The 24,051-nt window shown below is 38.6% G+C and overlaps 1 protein-coding gene across 1 annotated transcript in view; it reads left to right on the top strand.

The window, feature by feature from the left end:
• The window catches only part of kmt2ca (lysine (K)-specific methyltransferase 2Ca), a 122,429-nt gene that overhangs the window by 24,919 nt on the left and 73,459 nt on the right, over positions 1 to 24,051 (top strand). The window contains 3 exon segments of the mRNA XM_057328655.1: positions 14,515 to 14,588; positions 19,916 to 20,072; positions 22,840 to 23,055. Coding sequence (XP_057184638.1) covers positions 14,515 to 14,588; positions 19,916 to 20,072; positions 22,840 to 23,055 — 447 coding nt within the window.

Below are 24,051 nucleotides of genomic sequence, written 5' to 3'. Positions count from 1 at the left end.
CAAATTATATGTCCACACATAAACCCTATGAGTCATAGAGAGCTGAAGTGATAAAACTGGGCTTGTTAAAAGATGAATGGTTTAATATCAATGGAATTGCAAAAAAAATTCACAAATAATCCTCTGTCATTGGTCAGTCAAACAGTTATCTTGAATAGTGCGATTGAGCCCACAGCTTTTTTTTATTCGCTTGGACACGATATAGATATTTGTTGATTAGGCTATTTAGCTTTACAGAAATTTCCTCACTACTCAAAAGTGTTTTTGATGTTAAAGACGTGCTATAAAAATGCACAGCTTGGTTCCGTGTGTTGACAGCTTCCACCGAAACAGGAAGTCAGGGCGGGACTTATTGAGTGACTACTCTTAAAATAGCCAATAGTGTTTAGGTGGGTTGAATTGTTATTAACTGCTACTCTGTTTGTTTGAATGACCCAACCATCCAGTCACAGGAACATTGTGTGAGTTTGGGATATCTTGTAATTCCATGTCATGATGTGCAGAAATGACAGTAACTTCAATAATGCAGAGTCAGCATACAAGAGAAAAGACGCATGAAACTGCTTTCTTTAGTTTGAAAAACAAAAAGACTTGGACATGTGGAACTAACCCAGTTTAGTGCTTTCATCCAGTACAGATTTTACTATATACTAAAAAGATGTCCATATGGATGGCGGTGGGCATTACTGACCCGTGAGAATGTTGAAAAAGCATGAATACAAAGAAGCTTGATTTTAAAAAGGGCCATATTTGTGACTGGCCATTCTGGTTCCTGTTAACTTGTAAAATGGCTTGTTTATCAAGCAGATATTAATGATGATGAGCGTTTGCTCTTGTCGGCCTGTGAGTGCAGGTACAGATTCTGATGGTTAGTTTGTTGATTTTTTTTAGCAGGTTGGCCTACAAGATCTAAATGGTCTGTAAGATACCAAAATGAGTTTTACAGGCCGTTAATGACTTCACTTCCTGTGCTCTACATGTTAATTACCAGGAAGTTAAAGGTGTTCTTTGAATGCAAGGAATGTTTCCTAAACTGTTGTTTAAAGCTCCTTTCAATATCATTTAGACCTTTGAGACTTGGTTTTCTGAAATTGCTAGCAACTTTTCTCATGTTTGCTCATGTTAACAAGCCCCGAGTGCAGGGTGAGGAAACGGTTAAAGTGTCTGTGGGGAGACAGCAGTGTTGTTGTGAAGGGGGTGTGCCGCGTCTCAGCCAGTCAGTCCGGCCCGGGTTTTAGGCTCCGCCTTTCCGAGCTGGAACTACTTGCACTGTAAGCTTTTTTCCTCTGCTTCCCTTTTGCTCTCTTTCTGGCACTCTCTCACTCGTTCCCGTACACTCTCGTGCTTTCTCCTGCTGCTCACCAGTGTGCTGTGACCATGAGTTCTTAAGGGAAGGAAAATGACTGATAGCAGAAGTGATGGCACACTTTTGAGTTTAATACAGAATTGTCCATAAGAAATGATATCTCGCCAAATTAATATTTGGAATGGAAAGTTAACTTGAAATGTAAAATTTATCATCTTAAGTTTGACATTTTACAAAATAGTTATCATGATCTGTATCAAAGCACAGATTTTTTTTGTTTTAACGAGTATATCAGATTTTCATTGTTGGTGTTTTAGACTTTAATAAACAGTATGTCTATATATTTGGGCTGTGCAGTTAATCGAAAATAATTGTTATCGTCAATTTTTGCCTTCAACAATTACAAAAACAAAATAATCGATGTAAAACGATTATTGTGCCGCATTCCATTTTGCAAGGATCCTCTCTTTTCTTGTGGTATAAATCCACAGCGCACCCCCTTCCTTTACAGTTGTTCAGCTGTGCTATTTCTTTACATTTATTTTTCATTTGAATTCACAGTTTAAATGCCAAGTTTTTTTATTTTTCTATGTTGTTTTAAAACTTGGTGAGTAATCATGTTAAATAATCGTGATCTCAATATTGGCCAAAATAATCGTGATTATGATTTTTGTCATAATCGAGCAGCCCTACTATATATATATATATATATAATTAAAATTACTTTGTAAGTTAAGGATTTTGGGAACGAGGATTTTTGTTGTTGTTGTTTATGAACAAGGTCCTCAGATGTCCTTTTTTGGTTTTGAATTGTCACTCTGTGCTTCTGGATTGTGTTTTATGTCTTTTGTAGCTAGTGAATGGCCCTGTAAATTCTGTGGCACGTTATCCCTAAGATCCCTGACCCTCAGTCCACCTCAGTACTGCTTAACATCTGTTTATTTACCTTCAGGTTACTCATTATCCCAAATCCCATCACTTGTTTACCTTGTTGCCCCTGATGGTAAAGTACACATAAAATCCATTTACTTAGACCCTGTTCACAAAACAAGAACATAGAGGGCTGCACAAATGTACATCTCATGGCCTGAAGTTCAGCTCAGGATAATAATTTTCCTGCCATTTTCATGTTTTCGCTTGTAAATTAATCCACTTTCATTTTCAAATGAAATAAATACATTTGTTTTTTTTACTGTAATTGCTAGGGCTGGGATGATATATCGAGTAATTTTTATGCTCAGTTTCTCAATGGATTACGGTTAAACGCCGCCACATCCGAAAGCCAGAGGGCGCTCTCGAGTAGGCTTATTCAGACGCAACATTAGTATACGCACGTCCGAATCTCACGAGAAATTCTCCACCACCCGGATATTTCTCGCCTACTGTTTTATGAATACTGACGGATCGGACATACTATTCGTTCACCTACTACTTTTATGCCATTTTGAACGCAGCCGTAGTGATTTTAGATCGAGCAGTACTTCCTACTGATCAAAGAGCCGTAGTTCACGGAAGAGCTGTGCATAAAACAAAATCGAAGCTTTTGCGATTTCAGAATCGACATAGACAGGTATAATTAGTGTGAATCGCGATATATATCGTCACAGGCCTAGTAATTGCATAATCAGCTCTAACACATCTGCTCTTTCGCTCAGCGAGTTTGACGTGCACCTGCAGGCTCTGGGTGTTCTTGAATATTTCTAAACTTGACCTATTGACAGCACTAATTTGACACTGACATTGAATCTGTACAACATTTCTCAAGAATGACATGAAAGACTAAAAAGCAATGGAATGCATCATCTTGTCACATTTAAAATCCCCTGTTTAAAATCTGCTGTAATGTAATATTGAAAATAACAACGCCAATAATAACAATAGTTATAAATATTATATTACTGTACATGATTTCATTTGAGTGCACACATACAAGCTGTCTTAATAAAGTTAAAGAGATGTTTGAATCCAGGTACAATGTAAATTGTTTTTTCTTATGTTCTCTTTATATGGAATCAAACTCAAGATTTTCACTTGAGCCAAAAGTGAATTAATAAGTGCAACTGACAGTGTATTACTCACAGTAGAGTGTAGGCAAAACCGTGTATTTCATCTTCAAATAAAGTCACATTTGCATGTTGGTAGTTTTAGTACATGTTGTTAAATACTAGAGCTGTTTTAATGTAACTTTATGCCTTCTTGCTCATCTGAGTAACAACAATACAGAATGTGTATTACATTGTGGTTAAAATTGCAGTCACAATATTTGCAAAATGGTCCAAATACAATTTTTGGGAAATTTGAGGAGCAGTTGTAAATGTACTTGACAGCGGTGGTTACACAGTAGACTGTTTTACTTCCAGTATGCCCGAGGCATGTGTACATGTGAAATAATAGCAGATAGCCTGAAGCGCATTATTCTTTTATGTTAAACAAATAAAACACCCATTTTAGAGCAAACAATTGGCCAGGTTTGCTTACTGCAGAGCTGTAGTTACCAACATCTTCTATTTGCCCTGGGATGTGCTCACATATGTACAGAGGTTCGCCATAATATTTTACATTATCAGCGTTTTTACACAATATTCGTAGACACATTAAATGGGTGTAATTAGGGGTGTGCGATATTGGCAAAGACATGATATCTAGATATTTTCTGGGATTCCCCGATAACGATAAGCAGGCGATATTTTGCATCCTATAGTCTTAAAACGTTGTACTAGCTCCATTTTACATGTTACCAGAATTGTTGATATTATTAATAGAGAATGAGAAATATTTTCTCATCAAATCTTGTCATCATTCACTCATTCTCATGTCACCCTTTGTGACTGTTACTTGTGCAGAACTTAAAAGAAGATATTTTAAAGCATAATGTTAACCAAACAACACTGAACCCCACTGACTTCCATTGCATGGACACATTTTGGATATATTTCTCTAAATATCTTCTTTTGTTTTTCACAGAAGAGTCATATAAAGGGTTTCAACAATATAAGGGTAAATAAACGATGTTAGAATAAATTCAATTCGAAAGAACAGAAATGATGATATTTTGAGTAAACTTTCCCTGTAAGGAGCTTTCCTGTGTCTCAGTGGTTAGAGCATGGCACTCAAGGTCATGGGTTCGATCCCAGGGGATTGCACATAGTCAGAAACAAAATGTATAATACAAAGCAAATGTCTTATCCAATGTTTGGATTAAAGCGTCTGCCAAATGCGTAAATGTAAATGTAAGGAAGCGGTCTTTAAATGTAATCATTCAAGTAGAAACACAACACATCACTGGTGTACGGTGAACGAGGTTTACGATATTATCGCACACAGTGTATCTCGCAGACCCCTAGGCATATCGTGATACACAAAATTAAGATATATTTCTTTGAGCGATTGCCTTGTTTTTTAATCTGTTCTGTCCTATCCCATTTTCAATCCTATTGGTTGAGCTCCCCAACATGTGACCTGCATCGACATGTGTAATCTTTTAATGTTTTGATATTTTTAGTGTGTTTACTGCTTTTACTCCTATAAAAAGTGCTATATAAAAAGCCTTCATATAGGGTACTTGATTCTACCATAAGGGAAACATACAAGGAAACAAGTGATATAAAGGAGACATGTTTTTAACTAAAATTGAATAAAAAATCAAGTTAAAAGACACTGAAACTAAAATATATTAATGAAAACTTTTCTTAATGTCTATTTGGAGGAGAGCATGGTAAATTTTGCCATTTGTATGAAGGTTTGAAAAAAAGAACTGGAAATACACAGTGTCATGCATGGAATTCTGTGAAAATTGTTAATGTTTTGCAAGTAAATCTGAATTTCATTTTTAGTTTTGCTCAAATTATGTAGAATCGTGAGCTGAGTTCATCTTTGCATCCCTATTAAATAATAATAAAAATGAAATAATATTATTATTAAATAAACTGATAATTGCATCATGAGATTGGGATTTAGGATTGCTTTCATTCAGGCTTACAGTGCTCTTTAGAAAAGCAATCTGCTGTTTGCTGTTAGCAGTTGATATTGATCAAATGTCTGCGTTTAACGTGCGTTGTGGCATTTTAATACTGTTTCAGGTGCTTAATAGAAGTGATTAATACAAGTGTTAAATGATAAGACACAACTGAGGTGTTAAAGGCTAAATGGCACAAGGGAAGTTGGCTAGCCTTCAGTTGTTGTGTCGCTGTGCAAGATATGGCATGTAATGTGAATCTTTAGAGAGATGCATTATAGCGAAGGGGGTTGTTGACCTGGATTAAACCTGTCTCGAGCACAGCACAATAGCCTGCATTTTCAATGACGTAGGTCATTGATCATAGCACAGGGCGCCAGGCTAGCAGGCAGAAGTGGTATCCGTCTCCATCCAGAAACCTTACACTGGAAATGTGATGCCTATTATTCTAGCCGCACTGCATTGTGCTCCAGGAGAACAGTAGTCTGCAGGTCCCACACTTGTTTGGGTTGAAACAAGTGGATTTAGCTTGTGGGTTTCACATGGGAACCACACATCTCCTAATGTTTAGTATTAAAGTAAAGATACCGCTTTGTTCTATGATGTGCACTCTTTCTGCCGGTGTGTTGTTCTTTTTGGTAAGAATGGGTCGTAAGCAGGCATTTGCATGTACAAATGAGCAAAGGAGGTGCAGTTGCCTGCAGTGCTGACAGAGCTACATGTTTGCCATCAATGATGAACACAACTCAAGTGTTTGTGCACCAGTCTTATGCAAGAGCTTCACTCTGTTTTTGGTTGTTTTAGAGATGTTCAGGAGAGTCTCAGCTTCACTAATGCTGTCCATTCATCCAGTATGGCTTTAAACATCTACGAAAGTTAGTTGGTGGTGAACTAGAGAAGTTTAACCATTTTGAAAACTTATAACAGGACTTGATTTTGTGTAAATGTTAATGCTGCTTTTCAAAATATGCCTTTTTTGCTGCTTTTTTCATTTAAAGCATGATCGTCACTTACTTGCATTAATTAGACTGACAGTTGAAGGGGAGGAGTTAACGGATGTTCCGCCCAAGCCGTCTAACATACGTCAATTAAGATGGATAGTCACTACTGGACGGAAGTGCATTTTCATATTTTAACTGAAGATTATGAGGGCACATGAATTTTAAAAAGAAGGACCCACGTTGGTAATCTATTTACAATAAATGCTGCAATATTTCAATAAAAAATAGGAATTGTTATTTTTAATTTCACTGGGACTTTAAAGCAGAAAGTTTGAAAATCAGAATATATGTCAAGAAAGCATGCTGTAAAATCAGTTCAATTCATTAATAAGGTTGTCCCACAAGTGCATTGAGGAAAAACACCATTGAATAAAAAACTGCAGGACCATATGAGATTAGTCATGAAAGCATTGATTGGAACTAGAAAATGATGATTAAATTTTGTTTAATGTAAAATATTAAAATCAACAATATTCCTTTAAATTGCATTAATTTATGGGATTTAATCTGGTTAATAAATTGTTTGTGATTTAGATGCAAGTGGTTTTCACAGGGAAGTCTGTAAATTAAACATGTTTTTTAATACTGAAACCACACTTGTTGAGGCTTCTACATAAACATATGTCATTGTTTGTTAATTTGTAGCATTGAATACACAAGGTTTTTTTTTCTCCATTATTCATCATTGGAGTTTGGGTTCCTCGCCACGGCAGAGCAGTGCAGTGTTGGCTTGCTCACCGGGAGACTGCATTTATTTATTTATTTATTCATTTATTTATTAGATATTATTTATTATAATGATCTTGCTTGGTCTATAAACACCATGCACTGTGCTGTGTTTTACCTTTCTGTGTTTTCCTTATTTGCTCCTGTAAAGCTGCTTTGGAACAATGCACATTGTGAATAGCGCTATATAAATAAAATTGAATTGAATTGAATTGAATCTGTTTTTTTATTTATTTTACATGTTTGCTTTGGTTTTCAGTGGTTGACTGAAAAGCAATTATGGCTTCATCTTTGCAATTTGCCAACAATTAAATGGTAATTAATGACACTAAATCAGTCTAATTATAAACTGGGTGACTTTTATGCTCTTTAGTCAATTGTGAAAACAGATTTTTTTCTAATGCACATTTGGTAGTGTGATAAACTTGGTGTATCTGATAAACTTAACTAGTAGAAAATTGGGTGAATTTGAGTGCACAGAGGTGTGATGTAGGTTGCTGGTCATCATGTGTCAGGAAGTGAGTTTAATGTGTACTGAAAGAATTGAGAACACAAACTAAACAGACATTTATACCCGTGAGTTCACTGAAGAGAATACTGTTATCTGCTCAACACCTGAGCTCTTCTAAAGAGCTTGTATGTTTAGTACTCTTTGTAGTGGGTTCGTAGCTCACCTCACATTCACGTCTGTTGTAGGGAACTAGATTTTGTAACCATAGTGACGAGGAGCCGAGAGCTCGCTGCAGGCCACACTGAGCCTCCATTGGCTGTTCCATGCGTGTTGACGTGTTGGTTAATGCGGGTGGGGGAAGGGTGGAGCGTTTGACTCGCACACGGTGACCCACACTGTCAAGAAGATCAGCAACCCATATATCAGCACTCATCCCGAGTGTAAAAGAGTTTACAGTGCACCCAGTGAAAGACCATCTTTTGGCTAAATTGCTTTTTATAGAAGATGAAGAAGTGTGAAAGAGTTGTTGAGCTGGAAGAGGAAACGCTGATCTTATTCACTACCATCCTAATACTGCACAAATTCAGAAACGCATAGACTACACACACACGCACATGATGTGATTAAACAAAAATAACAGACATCAATGGCTTTGGAGAGTAAAAAACTCTCTTTTTAGTCTTGAGGTTTGATGTTTGTTTTTAAGCTTGACAGGATGGAAGAATCCTGAAGTACATGGTCACAACAACATTATTAAGTATCATTATTATTCATCAGTTTATCATAAAATACAAACCATCATAATTCGTCAATAGTATATAATTTATGATGATGTGTTTGAAACATCTTTTCTGTTTTAGGCTATAGTAGATCAGTCTAGTTGTTAGTTCAGCTGGTTAACTGACCGGTCATTTACGCTGATCTGAGACCAGTCTTTTATGGTGCACGAGGTTAACAGATTACAGTATTTTTTGCTCTTGTTTTCAAACATAAGCAAGTCATCTAATTAGTCTCAGTAAGCAAGTGAAAATGATGGCTTGATAGGGTTGGGTATCGGCACAGATGCTCCAGCTAAAGCTCTCCGTTCAATTCCATTGTTACTAGTGATGGGTCGTTCTTGAACGATTTGTTCATTTTGAACGAATCTTTAATGTGACTCGGGAAGAACGAGTCGTCTCGGGGAGTGATTCGTCCAGTCGCGCATGCGCATTGCGCAACATTCTATGGGTCCTGTGACAAAAGAACGAACGACTCGAACCCGAAGACTCGAGAGGTGAACTAATCAATTCTCTTTCCGGCTCAGACGGCATTGGTAAAGCGTAGGGGGCTGTCACGTGATGAACGAACGACTCGAACCCGAAGACTCGAGAGGTGAACTAATCAATTCTCTTTCCGGCTCAGACGGCATTGGTAAAGCGTACGGGGCTGTCACGTGATGAACGAACGAACTGCATGAAGAGCAGCAGATACATGCTTATTTTAACAACAGTAGTGCAGACACAGGTAAATGGACACACAACAGTAAACAAAATGCAGCAATATTAAAGCATTTGTATCTGTCAGTCTGTTTACTGTTTGCTGTATGTCTCCAACCTTTTAATTTGTGATATTTTATGAACCATAACGTTTTTATCTAGATTTAGCATTAGCATTATTGATCAGTAAACATTTGTGACCCTGTGAAAACTCAGGCTCATACATGCAAACAAGTCGCTTTTTGGCAAAATTCGCAGTTTTGAATCGAAACTAAGTCATCCGAAGAGGGTTTTTTTGTGTGGGGGGGGTCTTAGGCGTCTACTCTCGAGCATCTGAAATGTCTTTGGTCCAGCACCTGGATTCGTTTGGCCAACCAGAATCAAGATAACAGCTAACAGCGTCGTCCTTTTTGGTCCTTGGGCCAACCAAAATCACGCATTCTAAACGCCATGTTCGCGCCTGTGAAAAGCATTGCTGAAAGGGACGAACGCAAAATGGCGTTGATATTTATTATTCAGTTCACCCGTGTGATCGAAGCGGCTGTTATGATAGACACTTGCCAGTCTCTCTTTCGAATTTCTACTTCTAGAGCTCTGCCCCTCTAAGTGAGTAAGGCACATGGGTGCGATTGATATTCGTCCGAAGTTTCAGTCGCAGAGCGCTGTAGTTTACAGATGATATTTAATAATTATTTTAGAGACCGATCAATTCGCTTCATAATACAGTAATATTAGTAACACTGGTAATAGGAAAGACTTAGGAAGGTGCACCTCTCAGAAAACGTAGACAAATGAAGATCATTTTAGATGTTTAATTACGACTTGGAGCATTGGGATCGCGAGACGAGGGCAATGTATTTATAAGGGCAATGTATTTATGAGGGCAATGTATTTAATGTTTATGAAAATCTCAAATTCGACCAAAATCCATATTTTTCACTTTTTCCTGTAGCTCAAAAGTATTGTCATGTGATTAGCTGCTTCTCCATAGGTGTCATGTGGTGCACTTGAAAAACTTGTGCAGGCCAAAATGACAATTAAACCTCCAACCTACCCCCAACCCCTTCCCGTCGTATGGCTGTCACCTTTTTCACCTCTTCCCAGTTTGCAGGCCTGCAGGCTAAAGTCTCATAATCGAATTAATGATTAGATAATCAAAGATTAATTTCAAGCATTAATTTCACTTAGATTTCAATCTTTAAAATGGCATTATTCATGTCAATATTGAAGATATTGTTGTTATATTTTCACAGAATATGCTGTAGGATGATTTTGTGTAGAAAACAGTAAAAAGACTTTTGCTGGGTTTTCACAAGCAGGGTCACATTTTGTAATGAACAACGTTCTAATTGGGAAATTATTTAAAGGAGTTCTGGTATGAATGGCACGGAAAGGCCCATTTAGTAAGTAACTTTGTTTTCTGCTTATGATGAGAGCATTTAAAAATGTTTTAATTGTTACATTACATTTGCTGTTTGCATGTTGTCAGTAGGGATGGGCGATATGGCCCTAAAACTCTATCACGATAATTCCTGGTATTTGTTGCGATAACGATAAAAATGACGATATATCCATAACGCCATCCACTGCTGTATTTTGCGTCAAGTGATAGTAGCTGCATTTAGTCTAGACCCTCAGAAAAACAAATATTATCAAAAAGTAAAACTCACCCCAAAACAAACAGCTCCTAAAATATACCTACAGTATTTTTGTAAATATAAAATATAATAGTGAGATTCGACTTCAAAAGGTTGTAGTAAAGAAAAGTTAAATGAACTAAAGCTCAATAAACACATCATGTCATACCTAAAACTGTATATATTCTATTGTTGGGCGGAAACGATCGATTGCATCACGCTGTCAATCACTCTCTCTTGAACTGTGTGAACCTTCTCTTCTCACAGCAACATACACTGAATCTGTCTATGACTCGCGCTACAGAAAGAGAACAGAGAAAAATAACGTAATACAAACTCGCATGTGTACTGTATGTGAACAGTCAGCAGTGCTGTGCGCGCTGTGTCGCTATGAGAGCACATGTGTGCGCGAGCTGCGCACGGGACGCTCCGTTCATCCTGTATATAACAGGCAAGAAATCATATTAAACTATTTGCGCACGCGCGCATAACATCTAACGAATGTTTAAATAAATACTTTTAGCCAAACTAAATGTTGTGGTGTAACGTATTATGACTATCAACGAATACTTAACAAACGAATGAAATAAAACGAAAGTGAAACTAAACATTAACTCGGATGCATCTACAGCGCCAACCTAAAGGAGATTTAGGCCCAATCCCAATTCTATTTTCTACCCCTTCGCCTACCCCTCGCCCCTTCCCCTTGCCTCTTGAAACAAAGTGGCAAGGGGAAGGGCTACAAATTTTCCGCTAAGAAATGGGACACCACTACTACACTGTTATACGTCATCATATACGTCGTTGCTAGCTCGTCACGTCAGAGGACATGTGCCGATGCACCGGGTATATGACATAAAAATATATTTTCTAGTATCGTGCAATCAGTGCTGTCCGCTAGCAAACTTTAGCGATTTTTTTGCAAACGTTAAAAGAACATCACCGTAAATACTAACACAAGATTGAATGTAACATACACTGGGTTCCAAATTATTATGCAAATGATATCTTTCTCTGGTTTTCCTAATTTGTCGATGCAAATGACAGTCAGTATAATTTTCAAGTAATCAACGGTTAGGGTACATTTGGAATTTTATTGAACAAACCTCCCACTGACAACAGTATTTATTTAAAAAATGAAAAACTCAAAATGCACTGTTCCAAATTATTATGCACAACAGAGTTTGAAAACATTTCATAGGTTGTAAAAAACTGAAAATGGTCATTTGTTGAATTTGCAGCATTAGGAGGTCATATTTACTGAAATCAAAAGCTATTTCAATCAAAAACATCCTAACAGGGCAAGTTACATGTTAACATAGGACCCCTTCTTTGATATCACCTTCACAATTCTTGCATCCATTGAACTTGTGAGTTTTTGGATAGTTTCTGATTGAATTTCTTTACAGGATGTCAGAATAGCCTCCCAGAGCTGCTGTTTTGATGCTAACTGCCTCCCACCATCATAGATCTTTCGCTTGAGGATGCTCCAAAGGTTCTCAATAGGGTTGAGGTCAGGGGAGGATGGTGGCCACACCATGAGTTTCTCTCCTTTTATGCCCATAGCAGCCAATGACACAGAGGTTTTCTTTGCAGCATGAGATGGTGCATTGTCATGCATGAAGATGATTTTGCTACGGAAGGCATGGTTCTTCTTTTTGTACCATGGAAGAAAGTGCTCAGTCAGAAACTCTACATACCTTGCAGAGTTCATTTTCACACCTTCAGGGACCCTAAAGGGGCCCACCAGCTGTCTCCCCATGATTCCAGCCCAAAACATGACTCCGCCACCTCCTTGCTGACGTCGCAGCCTTGTTGGGACATGGTGGCCATCCACCAACCATCCACTACTCCATCCATCTGGACCATCCAGGGTTGCACGGCACTCATCAGTAAACAAGACTGTTTGAAAATTAGTCTTCATGTATGTGTGGGCCCACTGCAACCGTTTCTGCTTGTGAGCATTGGTTAGGGGTGGCCGAATAGTAGGTTTATGCACAACTGCAAGCATCTGGAGGATCCTACACCTTGAGGTTTTCGGGACTCCCGAGGCACCAGCAGCTTCAAATACCTGTTTGCTGCTTTGCAATGGCATTTTTGCAGCTGCTCTCTTAATCCGATGAATTTGTCTGGAAGAAACCTTCCTCATTCTGCCTTTATCTGCACGAACCCTTCTGTGCTCTGAATCAGCCACAAATTTCTTCACAGTACGATGATCTCGCTTAAGTTTTTGTGAAATATCTAATGTTTTCATACCTTGTCCAAGACATTGCACTATTTGACGCTTTTCGGCAGCAGACAGATCCTTTTTCTTTCCCATATTGCTTGAAACCTGTGGCCTGCTTAATAATGTGGAACGTCCTTCTTAAGTAGTTTTCCTTTAATTGGGCTCACCTGGCAAACTACTTATCACAGGTGTCTGAGATTGATTTCAGTGATCCAAAGAGCACTGAGACACAATACCATCCATAAGTTTAATTGAACAATATAAAATTAAATGTTTACGACACTTAAATCCAATTTGCATAATAATTTGGAACGCAGTGTACATAAAAGGAAAAATTGTCATAAAAATCCTTATTAATGGCAAAAATTACTTACATTTATGGTTCTGCTTGCTCGAGTGAGCGGCCATGTTGGAAATTTCTCTTAGCCCTTCGTTTGAAGTGAGGTCCCGAAAAATCTTCTTTTGAAGGGCTATCTGGCCCTTCCCCTTACCCCTAGCCCTCCAACCAAAAGAGAATTGAGACACCACTACCCCTTCACGTGAACTCGCCAAACGGAGGGGTAGGGGAAAGTGTAGGGGTAAGGGGTAGAATTGGGATTGGGCCTTAGAGCTCGTCTTTTAGTGCAAACTCTTTCTCAGCTTCACGTCCGCCCTCTGCTATACCCGTTTTCGCTTCACATTATGAGCTGTGAATGGGTCTCACAAAGAAATACGTCATCAACTAGAATTTATCGTTTATTTCGCGGGAAGACTAATTCCTATCGTGTGGGGAATTTCTACCGGTATATCGCAAACGATATAATATCGCCCATCCCTAGTTGTCAGTAGTTTTTTTTATTTACAAATATTAATTATCAGACTTCTATTAAGAGGGCATTCCCCTAAAGCCACAGAGCCTACAATTCATACATACTGTGGATATCAAAATATAAAATAAATGGCCTGATAAAAGATCATATCTTTTATACAGTATATCCAACTGGGCTAAATTGACTAAATATGTATTTATTTTCAAAAAAACATAGTGTCCGGACCTCCGTTTGGAAGAAAATGTAAAGACCGGACCTCTTGGAACTTCAATTGAATACCCCTGCAATAGAAATTAGACATTTTGTTCTGGAGAGATGAAGAAATGTTTCTAAAATGCCACAGGGAATACCATTTCAAGAATGGATTTCTAAGAAAAGACCTGATTACCTTATTTTTTTCTTTCGAACATTATCTAATTGAAGATGGTCGTTTTTGCAAAGGAGCTAGACTGCAGAATCCAAAACGCCTCCATTCCTTTGTATTATTAAATGGCGCTAACACCAATGTGCTGGCATCCACTGTGCTGACCTCTGAAATACTGTTTGACGTTGTGTCTTTGAAGAAGGAATACAAGAGAGCCACATCCACAACAGAAGTGTAGTAATAATAGGATCTATATTAACAGGACACGTTTGCTGATATAAATAAATAAAAACAGACTTTCAAGAATCTATTATTAGCCCAAGTTAGATTTCATATTTACATTTACATTTATGCATTTGGCAGACGCGACTTGCATTGCAATGTTCTTAGATACATTTGTTTCTGACTATGTGCAATCCCCTGGGATCGAACCCATGAGCTTGGCGTTGCTAGCGGTGCAGTGCAGTGCTTCTGCTGAGCCACTTCCAGAATTTTCAGTTTTCACAACGAATTTTAAGGCCCAGCTGAGGCCCATTTATTATTTCTCTTGTATTGTTTTGCAGGTTTCGTAATCGAAGTCGAGCTCAAGCTGAAGATGAGGATAGCATGGACACCACTGATGTCATACCAGAAATGGGTGAGAAATGTTTATTTAATCTAGCTGTATTGTATCATCTGATTTTGGACTATTGATACAGATCTTCATGTGGTTGTACTGTGTGTTGCCATTAAGAGAATATTTTGTAAAGGGAAATTATGAGCTATTATTTTCTGTAATGTATCGAGTCTTTTTTTGTGTGAATACTTTCACTTTATACCTTTAAAGTGCTAAATATTAGCTATAGACATAATCTCATTTTGTGTTATAGTCAGAGCAGTTGACGCTCAGTCAGCTGCCGTTTAGTCAAAGGTGTGCCAGTTACCTCTCATCTGAATCTTGTGTTGTTTTAACTCTGCTTGACTTCAGTTCATCATGGTCAAACAACATTAATCATGTGTCTTAATCTTGCTTCGGTGCTTTATAAACATGCTCGCTGTTACCACACCAGTTTTGTCTTCTATCTTCAGATGTCAGCTGTATGCTGAAAGACTACTGTACATGACTCGGAAGAGGCATTTTTATCCCAAACTTTTCAGTGCGTCTTGAAATTTGGGCACAGCCTATAGGATTATCCTGTTTACCAGTTGGTAATACTTGTCGAAGTGCATTTTTTTTCAAGATTTGATTATTCCAATTTCTTTAAATCCAACTCCAATAAAGCCTTGTAGCATTGTTTTTCGCTGGACCAATATACTATTTAAGCTTGACAAGATGAATACGCCATTTTTCTTGGAAATCATCCTGCCAATCAGAATATTACATTACATATTAATATACAGAATAATAGTTTTAATAAATCTGTTGCCATTTTTGTGTGTGATATGTATGAAGTAGTGCATCATTGGTCTGTGAGTAGTGCTGGTTGAATTAAAGTCCCACTGAAATGCCCTGGAACGCACTGCATTATTTGATGTGTGGATGTAATTTCAACTGAAAAGTGGCCCCGCCCCCCTTTTAAAATTACCAATCGCGTTTCGTTTATGGCACAGTCAGCCTGGCAAAGCTGCATTTAATAGCCACAGTGGTGTAAAAGTTTATTGAAAAGAATAGGAAGATCAGTGATAAAAGTAATGAGTCACTTGAAGCTTGTTATTTACGTTGGTGAGTGACACTGGCGTTTATCTTCTCCTTTACTCATCAAGGCTGTGATTTCTGCTCTCTTCCATATAGCCTTAACATACAACTTTCTGTGAAGACTTGAAACGGGTCGAATGCATTTTGTTTTCTCAGCGTATTTACGCATATGATCGGTGCATATGATCAGCTCTGTGCTATCGTGTCTCTTAACCGGAGCACTCTCACGTGCAACCGCTCGTGTGACACTAACGTGAAATTAAGACTTTAACACTGCGTGTTATTCACTATGTAGGACATTATAAATGTGCGAACAAGTGGCTGATATGAGGCGCTGCTTAGTGAAGAGGGTGGGACTCTTCAGATTCTAAAGCGGATTTGATTGGACAAGAACTTTGACGAGAGGCTGAAGTGTAGCGTGGTTTTTTTCAGCGCACGTGCCAGACTGTCAGTTTTGAACGCTTATATCTTTTAAATAGGGATGCATGATAAATTATCGGCCATATCGGTATCGGCCGATAATAAAATTTAGGCCGATATATTATAGCCGATGTGTTCAAGGTAACCAAAAATGTGTTATTCCAGAAATAACACAGATGTGTTCAGTTAAGGACAACTCATTTGTGTGTTGTCCTGGGGTCTTCATGTCAGACTAACATGTTTTAAGTAAGGGATAATGTACATGCAGCCGGTTGTTATCGCAGAAATAAGACTGTGTGATCTTGTGTCACACTGAAGGGGCTTATTTCGCAATAACAGCCGGCTGCTTGTACATTATCCTGCTTATTACACGGCTACTTGCTACATGAGCAAAAAACTGGACATAAAATGTGAATTTGAAATATTTTATTAGATCATTTTTACCGGATGCAGACCTTCCGCGAGGAAAAGCCGTTTGCTTTTGGTTTTAAGGTAAGAAACGACGTTCATATGTTACGAACAGGCAATTTGTTTAATCTTTTGTAAATATAATGTCATATATGTTATTATTACACGGCTCGTTGGAATGCTTGATGAGGATTGGCCAGTCGCGACATTTGCAGGTTCGTTATTCCCAGATAACAACCTCTCAAAACTAATAACACACAGTAACCCGGATGCAGCAAATCATTTTGACAGGTTTTTTCCAAATTAAACATAAATATTTATTTTAATAACGTATATGAGATTATATTTACAAATGTTTAAACCAAATTCCCTGTTCGTGACATCTGAACGTCGTTTCTTACCTTAAAACCGAAAGTAAACGTCTTTTCCTCGTGGAAGGTCTGCATTCGGTAAAAATTAGCTAATAAAATATTTCAAATTCACATTTCATGTCCAGTTTTTTTTCTCATGTGGCAAGTAACCGTGTAATAAGCGGGATAATGTACATTATCCCTTACTTAAAGCCGCAGTTCTTGAAAATCAGCGGCCACTAGCTTTGTATTATAGTTTTGCAACGAATCTCTGAGTCATTTGCCCACCCCTCCCTTTCGAATTATGACGGTGGCCGCAACAGTAAAAAAAGATGTTGTCTACTGAGACAGCGGATAGTAGTGATACAAGCAGGTAAGGCAATATATTAACGTAATTAATCATTTAACATGTATTCTATTGCGAAAGTTACTGTTACAATTCTATAATTAGATATATTTCTTGCGTGCTATCTAGTACACGCTGAGAGTAGTGAAGTAACTAAAGTTAGCTAATCATAAATAGCAACACTGTTCAAAGCGTTTGATCTGACAGCGACATAGGCAGTTAGGTGTAAGTTTGTAGACGTTTGTCTCCCCCTTTGTAAAGTCAGGAACAACCGGAGTACGTACCGCAGGGACGGAAAAACATTATTATTCGGAGGTTATATGGCCATTTGTATAAAATGCTAACGTTACCGTTTCAACAAAACAGTTGTTTGGTAAACATTGAAAAAGTGTAAACATTGAAAATGTTGAATTATCTTACCAGTCTAGCAGAAAACAGGCAACTTCGGCGTCGCCTTGAAAACATTTGTCTTTCAACAGTGCCTTCCATCTGGTAATAGATACACCGATGTTTATCCTGGATTTCTGCGCCGTTTGTCTCTAATTCGTCTGGCAGCATCACGTTTGCGCTTCTTTGACGACGGAGATTCACGCTCTGTCGGCCTTGTGCACAATACGCATGGTCCTCCATTTTATCAAAACTTCTAAGACAGAACAATCAATTGCTTCAGCTAGACGACGACTACTCTCCTTCTCTCCGTACTACGACTTACTACTTTGTGCGTCTTCAACTCAGTGATGACGCAAGCTGCGTCTAAAAAAACACACAGAAGACCAACATATACGAAACGCGCTCTGTAGAGCTGTTTGTCCGTTAGAGCTTACTGTACAAAACATGGCTGCGCAACATAACAAATTCCATGTAGATAGGCCCGCTCCCTATGTAGATACAACTGGTTTATTCTAAGGTAATAAAAACATAACTTTCATTACGTAAGGTTTTTATACACATCTAAAGACACATTTTGTAGTTATATTGCATTTCTGTTAATAGATCATACAAAACCGCACTGTACCTTTAATGTATTGATGCATCATTAATAAATAAGTTGTGGCAAAAAATGCTGATTACCAATGTATTTTTCCATGAATCTGCTATGTTAGCGATTAAAACGTTACTTAGCTAGTTAACGTTAGCTTGTTTACAATAGCTTGTTAGTGCATCACACACTGCAACTAACACGCCAAAGCCGTTTCCCATGCATTGTTTTATTTGTGGCGACCTGGCATAATGTTAACATCACCGGCCACAATTAGCCACCGATCCTTGCCATTCAGGTCCCGTGTCACACACAGTCGTGCACATACCGGTGACGATTTAGTGACTTTGGCACTATATTTAGCTAATTTCAGACCGCTGTGCACAGCTTTCATTCAGTTGGAAAATGTATATTATGTGAAAGACAGCCTCGATGCTTAGGCACAACGCAACCTCTTGATGTGGTTTAAAGAAATTACAGTATTTAAAAAAGCATATTAATCAGTTTCACCAGAGGTATTCATGTGCCATCACAAAAAGCTCTTGTCAATGTACACGTCAGGTGATGCATGCTGCCTTTGTGCCGCATTACAGAGCACTACTTTAAAGCGAGAACACAAAAGTCACTAGAATATGTGTCCCAGTTTTACATGGTTGTAAATGGTTTTATGTTAAGTGACCACTGCATGTACTTTGCTAATATGAAGGGATTCGGTTGCTCATCATTTAAGCAGCATCCCCTTCCTGCAGTGCTCTTAAAAGGTGACAGTCCTCACTGCAGAACACGACATCTAGGGTGCGTGGTTGGATCCAGAACCGACTCCTCCCACTTTATACTTAGCCGCAATTTGGAAATTTAAGTTGCAACAATTAAATATGTTAACCCAAACCCTTACCCTTACCCTAAACCTAAATATGTTATTTTAAACATGTTAATAAATCACGTTTGTCTTCAGCAAGTTTTCTTTTCTGTCAAATGAATAACTTCAGTTACGACTTAATGTGGAAATGGTAGAGCAACAACACTAGCATGATGTGTGTTGTTGCAAAACTGCTGCAGAAATCTGTCGACCAATCAAGACGCAGTGGGAGGAGACTGGATCCAGTGTCGACCGATCACAATGCAATGGGAGGAGACTCGATCTGGATTCTGCAGTGAGAAGCAACTGCTTAAAGCCACAATATGGAATCATTTTTTTATTAAATATCCAAAAATCACTTGCACAGTGGGATATACAGTATTTCATGCAGTTGTGTATTTACATTATCCCAAATGTTCCCAAGAATGTGCAAATCCAGAGAAATTCCTATTTAAAATAATGGCCCGTCCCTTGTCTCCCTTGTATTTGTCGCATATCAGTGACTTAATATCCGCTGCTCCGCACTACCCTCAGTTTCCGGTTGTAGAAACTACGGCAACACGCAAATGCGGAAGTGGTTATACAGCATCTGGGATGCAGCATCTGTTGTTCTGTTATTATGGATCACGATTACTCTTTGGCGAGTAAAGGAAACCCAAAAAAGCGTAAACGTAGGCCAAATGAGGCAAGCAGGCTTATTGGGTGTTCGTTTCGCTTTTTCGCATCTCCCGCAATCTGAACGGGCCTTTATGGACAAACTTAGAAATAAAACAAGGATTAATATCGGCTTACACTTGTGTGTGCAAACAGGGAAAAATATGTTCGGGTCTGTTCCATTTTGGTTTTTATGGTTGAATATCCAGTAAAGTTACTCAGTGTTATTTTTAGATACCCCTGTTCTAAAGTATGTCTACTGTGAACACACAGATGTGCTGGAGCCAGAGACGGAGACGGATGATGATTTTCCTGAGCCACTGGATTTCAGCCCTAGAGACGAGAGCGCTCTGTCTCCGCTCTTCCAGCGCTCTGTGTCAGAAGACTCTGCTGGCTCATCCGCCTCCACCACCAGAAACACCAAAACTAGGTTAGTGAAACAGATTTGACATACGCGCACACACTGTGAACTCAATGTTATATGCATGTATCCAGGTAAAAGTTGGCTACAAACTTTTAATGCCGCCCTGAAGAGGCATAGAAAGAGAGCTCTCACACACAGTGATGATGAATTGTATTTTGTGGGTGCTATAAAATTTATTGACAATACATTTTGTTGCATTGTCATCTCTTGCTACATATAAAGCAAATATGACCACATCCACAGTATATTGTGCTGTATGTTTGATATGCGAGTCAGACCTTTTCCCAAACCACAATGAATTAATACCCGCCAGATCCCTACACTCTGCAAACGAACGACGTCTTGTAGTGCCATCCCAAAAAGGGAAAAAATCGCTCTCACACACCTTCTCTGGATCTGCCCGCTGCTACAAGATCAGCAGATTCTGTAGCCATCTTTAAGAATTGGCTGAAAACGCATCTCTTCCGTCAGCATCTCTTTTCTACTTGTTCTATCCTTAAAAAGCAAACAAAAAAACAGCTCTGTATATTGTGGTAGGCTATATGAGACCAGTTTTCTTTTATTGCACTTATGCTTTTTGTTGTCCTTATGTGGGCCAATTCCTTCCATTTGTTTACCTCATTTGTAAGTCGCTTCGGATAAAAGCGTCTGCTAAATGACTGAATGTAAATGTAATATCAGGTGTAGAAATCAAGGAATTCAAAAAGAAAAACACCGTGTAAGATTTCAAAACATGCATCTTAACCTGGCCAACACACCGAAACACAAAGTTTAGGGAACACCAGTAATTTCAGGAAAGAAGTTCCTGTGCCAGTAAAGAGGACTGTCCTCCGTGAACAAAATGTTTTCCTTCAAGCTAAAGTTTTGGTTTTAAGTGCATTGTTGTGGTGTAAATGAAAACAAGAAAAACAGTGTGATTTAGCAAGTTGTTAAGCATTTAGTTTCTCCCACCTACCCTACAGCAAAAACGAAATCGTGTAGCAAGCACAGGCTCACGTGAACGTGCGACGGCAGTGAAGGGCGTATATCGTGCACACTCAGTTTGAGTGACAGCAAGTGAATCTGGGGGGAAGGGAAGCTGAATCTGCACTGCTGTCATTAGTGAAGACAGGGGGAGCGAGCGCTCTCTTTTGGATTCCCAATTAGAACAGATTGTGCTCGTGCTAATGTGCAGTACCATTAACAACGTGTGAAAGCAGAGGAGACCCCCATTCAGCCATTACTGCATGTGCATCACATCTCCTACTGACAGCCGCTGTCATGTGCCACACACACAAGCAGCTTTAGGGAAAATTAATGAACTCTAATGAGGAGGTGCCCACAATAATGCATTTCCCAACAATCCTGATGTTTATGAGCAAAATATTGTCAAGTGCACACAAACTGTGAACTGCCAAAGGGGAAACGACGGGATGACAAATTAGACTTGTTAGGGCTGCCGACTGAACTAGTTTAACTACAGATGAAGGTAAATTTACACTTGAAATAAATGATAGACCCTTGCCTCCCAAGTGCTGATGCAACGTCAGATGCGTTTCTGTGCGAATCAACCCTTCCCTGAAATCAGGTCATTCTGTTGGTTTGAGTGGGTATTCTCTTTAGTGTATTATTACAATGCCTACAAAAATCATGTTATGATTTATGTCGCGTTATAATGACCATTAGTTAAAATGACCATTTTTCAAACGTGGATTCTAAACCAAGCTTATTAAAGGAGTAGTTCACTTTTGAACTGAAAATTCTGTCATCATTTATACGCCCTCTTGTCATTTCAAACCATTTCTATGACTTTCTTCCTTCTGCAGAACACAAAAGAAGATATTTTGAAAAATGTTGGGAACAGTACAGCACAGCTCCCCATTCACTTATATTGTAACCAATGCAAGTGAATGGGGGGGGGGGTGTTAACAACGTTCTTTAAAATATCGTCTTTTGTGTTCTGCGGAAGAAAGAAAGTCATACAGGTTTGAAATGACAAGAGGGTGAGTAAATGATGACAGAATTTTCATTTTGAAGGTGAACTTCTCCTTTACTATTGTGTTTAATACTACACATATGATACTATCGCCTCCCTACATTCACATTTTGAGTGTAATTCATTGACCAAAATAAGAGAATGCAGCATCAACAAAAATGAAACAAACTAAAGGTGAATTTGACAGAGCATTTAATAAACCAATAAATATTGTGATAATATCGTTGAAATTATTAAGTGTTTTGGCAATGATAATCACTTTGTGAAAATCTGTAGTGAGAAATCAGATGTTCCTTGTTTTTGCAGGTTTTTGTTTGTTAGCTTAAATGGTAGAATAGCAATATGATAATATAGTAAAAAGTAAGCTGCCTAAATAATAACTCACCTCCTGTAATGGCGAACACATTCGAACATGATTTATTACCACCACAGTAATGGAGAAAACGCAATATGTACATCAGGATTGTGCACTTGCACTTCATTAGACAAGTGTTCGCCTATGTGTGTGTACTTGTGCGTGGGTTTATGCAAGGAGTGTGTGTCGTATAGACGTCTGACACAGATGACATCCGAGACGTATTCAGATGAGCAAACTATGTATTGTAGGTCTTGCAGATGTAAATGCAGACGTCAAATAGACGTAAAGAAATTAATGTGTGCTATCAGGGTCAGGTCTAACAATTAAAAATCTGATCTTTTCTCTCCTCTCTCTCTCTCCTCTCTCTCTCTCTCTCTCTCTCTCTCTCTCTCTCTCTCTCTCTCTCTCTCTCTCTCTCTCTCTCTGTGTGTTCCTCTCAGGAAAAAGCTCTGTGCCTTCTGCTACTGTGGAGAGAAGAGTCTCTTGGGTCAGGGTGAGCTGAAATTGTTTGGACCCACGCCCGGTTATGTGCCACTACACATCCGGAACCGCCGCGGAAGCTCGGAGAAGGATGACGATTATCATGATGAGGACAATGATTTTGATGACAATGACAACAACCGGAGCCCGGGTCAGCGTGAGGTTGGTCTGAAAAAGTGAGTTGCAGTGGGATTCCAAAGTGCATTCAATGTGCTTGACAAGATTGTTTGTTGGTGTAGTTCCTTAAAACATACGTGTCATCTTTTTGCGTTTACATATTGTTTGTCTGAGCATCTTGACCAGCGTGACATTACATTGGTTCATCCAATGGTGAGTCAGATGAACCAATGCTGAGCACTCGAAGGGACAAACAAGCCAATATTTTTGTCTGTAACATCTGAAAAATCGTATTCTCATTCACTCGGTTTAATTCAAAGTATGTCGCAACTTGGAAGAACCATGAAGATGCTATTAATATCAAACTCTTATTGAGGCACAATGTTGTATACAAGCGTGATTGAGAAAAAGAAAATTTGAAAAAGATTTGAAAAATTTGAAAAAAAGAAAAAGATTTGAGCAAAACAATTTTACTATCAATCTGAAAAACACAGTGTGGACATTCTGTGTTGCTTATAATGTTCTACTAAAGAAGCAAGTCATGGGTTTGTAATGATTTTAGCAGTCAATAAATTACATGTTTACATTTTTTTGATGTGAGCTTGGCACACAATTTCTTGATTGAGAATTGGATGGCTCAGTTTTCCACATTGCTGTTAATATAATACTGCAGTTCTATTGCAACTCTGGTTGTTTGAGCTTTCGAGCTCAAACTGAGTTTGTGTTCTCTTCCAAAGTGTGAGTCTGATGTAAAAGGATTGAGTGCTTTGACCCAAATACGCTGGGAATTGCTAATGAACCCAACACTACAATTCAATTTGGGTCAGTTAATTTGGTGCCAAAATGGCCCGATGATTACTTACAATATGGAGGGTTAAAGAAGAAATCCATAAGGGAGAGTTCCACCGGCAGTCTTTCACTCCACGTGACCTGTTGTTGTCAAAAGTTCCCGTCCACAGCCGCCCCCAGGCTCATTGGATGAGTGCCTAACTTGTTCAGCTCTTCTCTGCCAATCGGGTGCCCCGCTGAGGAATGATGACGTAATGCGCTCTGTG

The sequence above is a fragment of the Triplophysa rosa genome, unplaced genomic scaffold (genome assembly GCF_024868665.1).
Source record: "Triplophysa rosa unplaced genomic scaffold, Trosa_1v2 scaffold62_ERROPOS344091, whole genome shotgun sequence".
In the NCBI taxonomy this organism is placed as follows: domain Eukaryota; kingdom Metazoa; phylum Chordata; class Actinopteri; order Cypriniformes; family Nemacheilidae; genus Triplophysa; species Triplophysa rosa.
The sequence above is the reverse complement of the archived record's forward strand: the minus strand, read 5'-3'. Positions and strand labels throughout refer to the sequence as shown.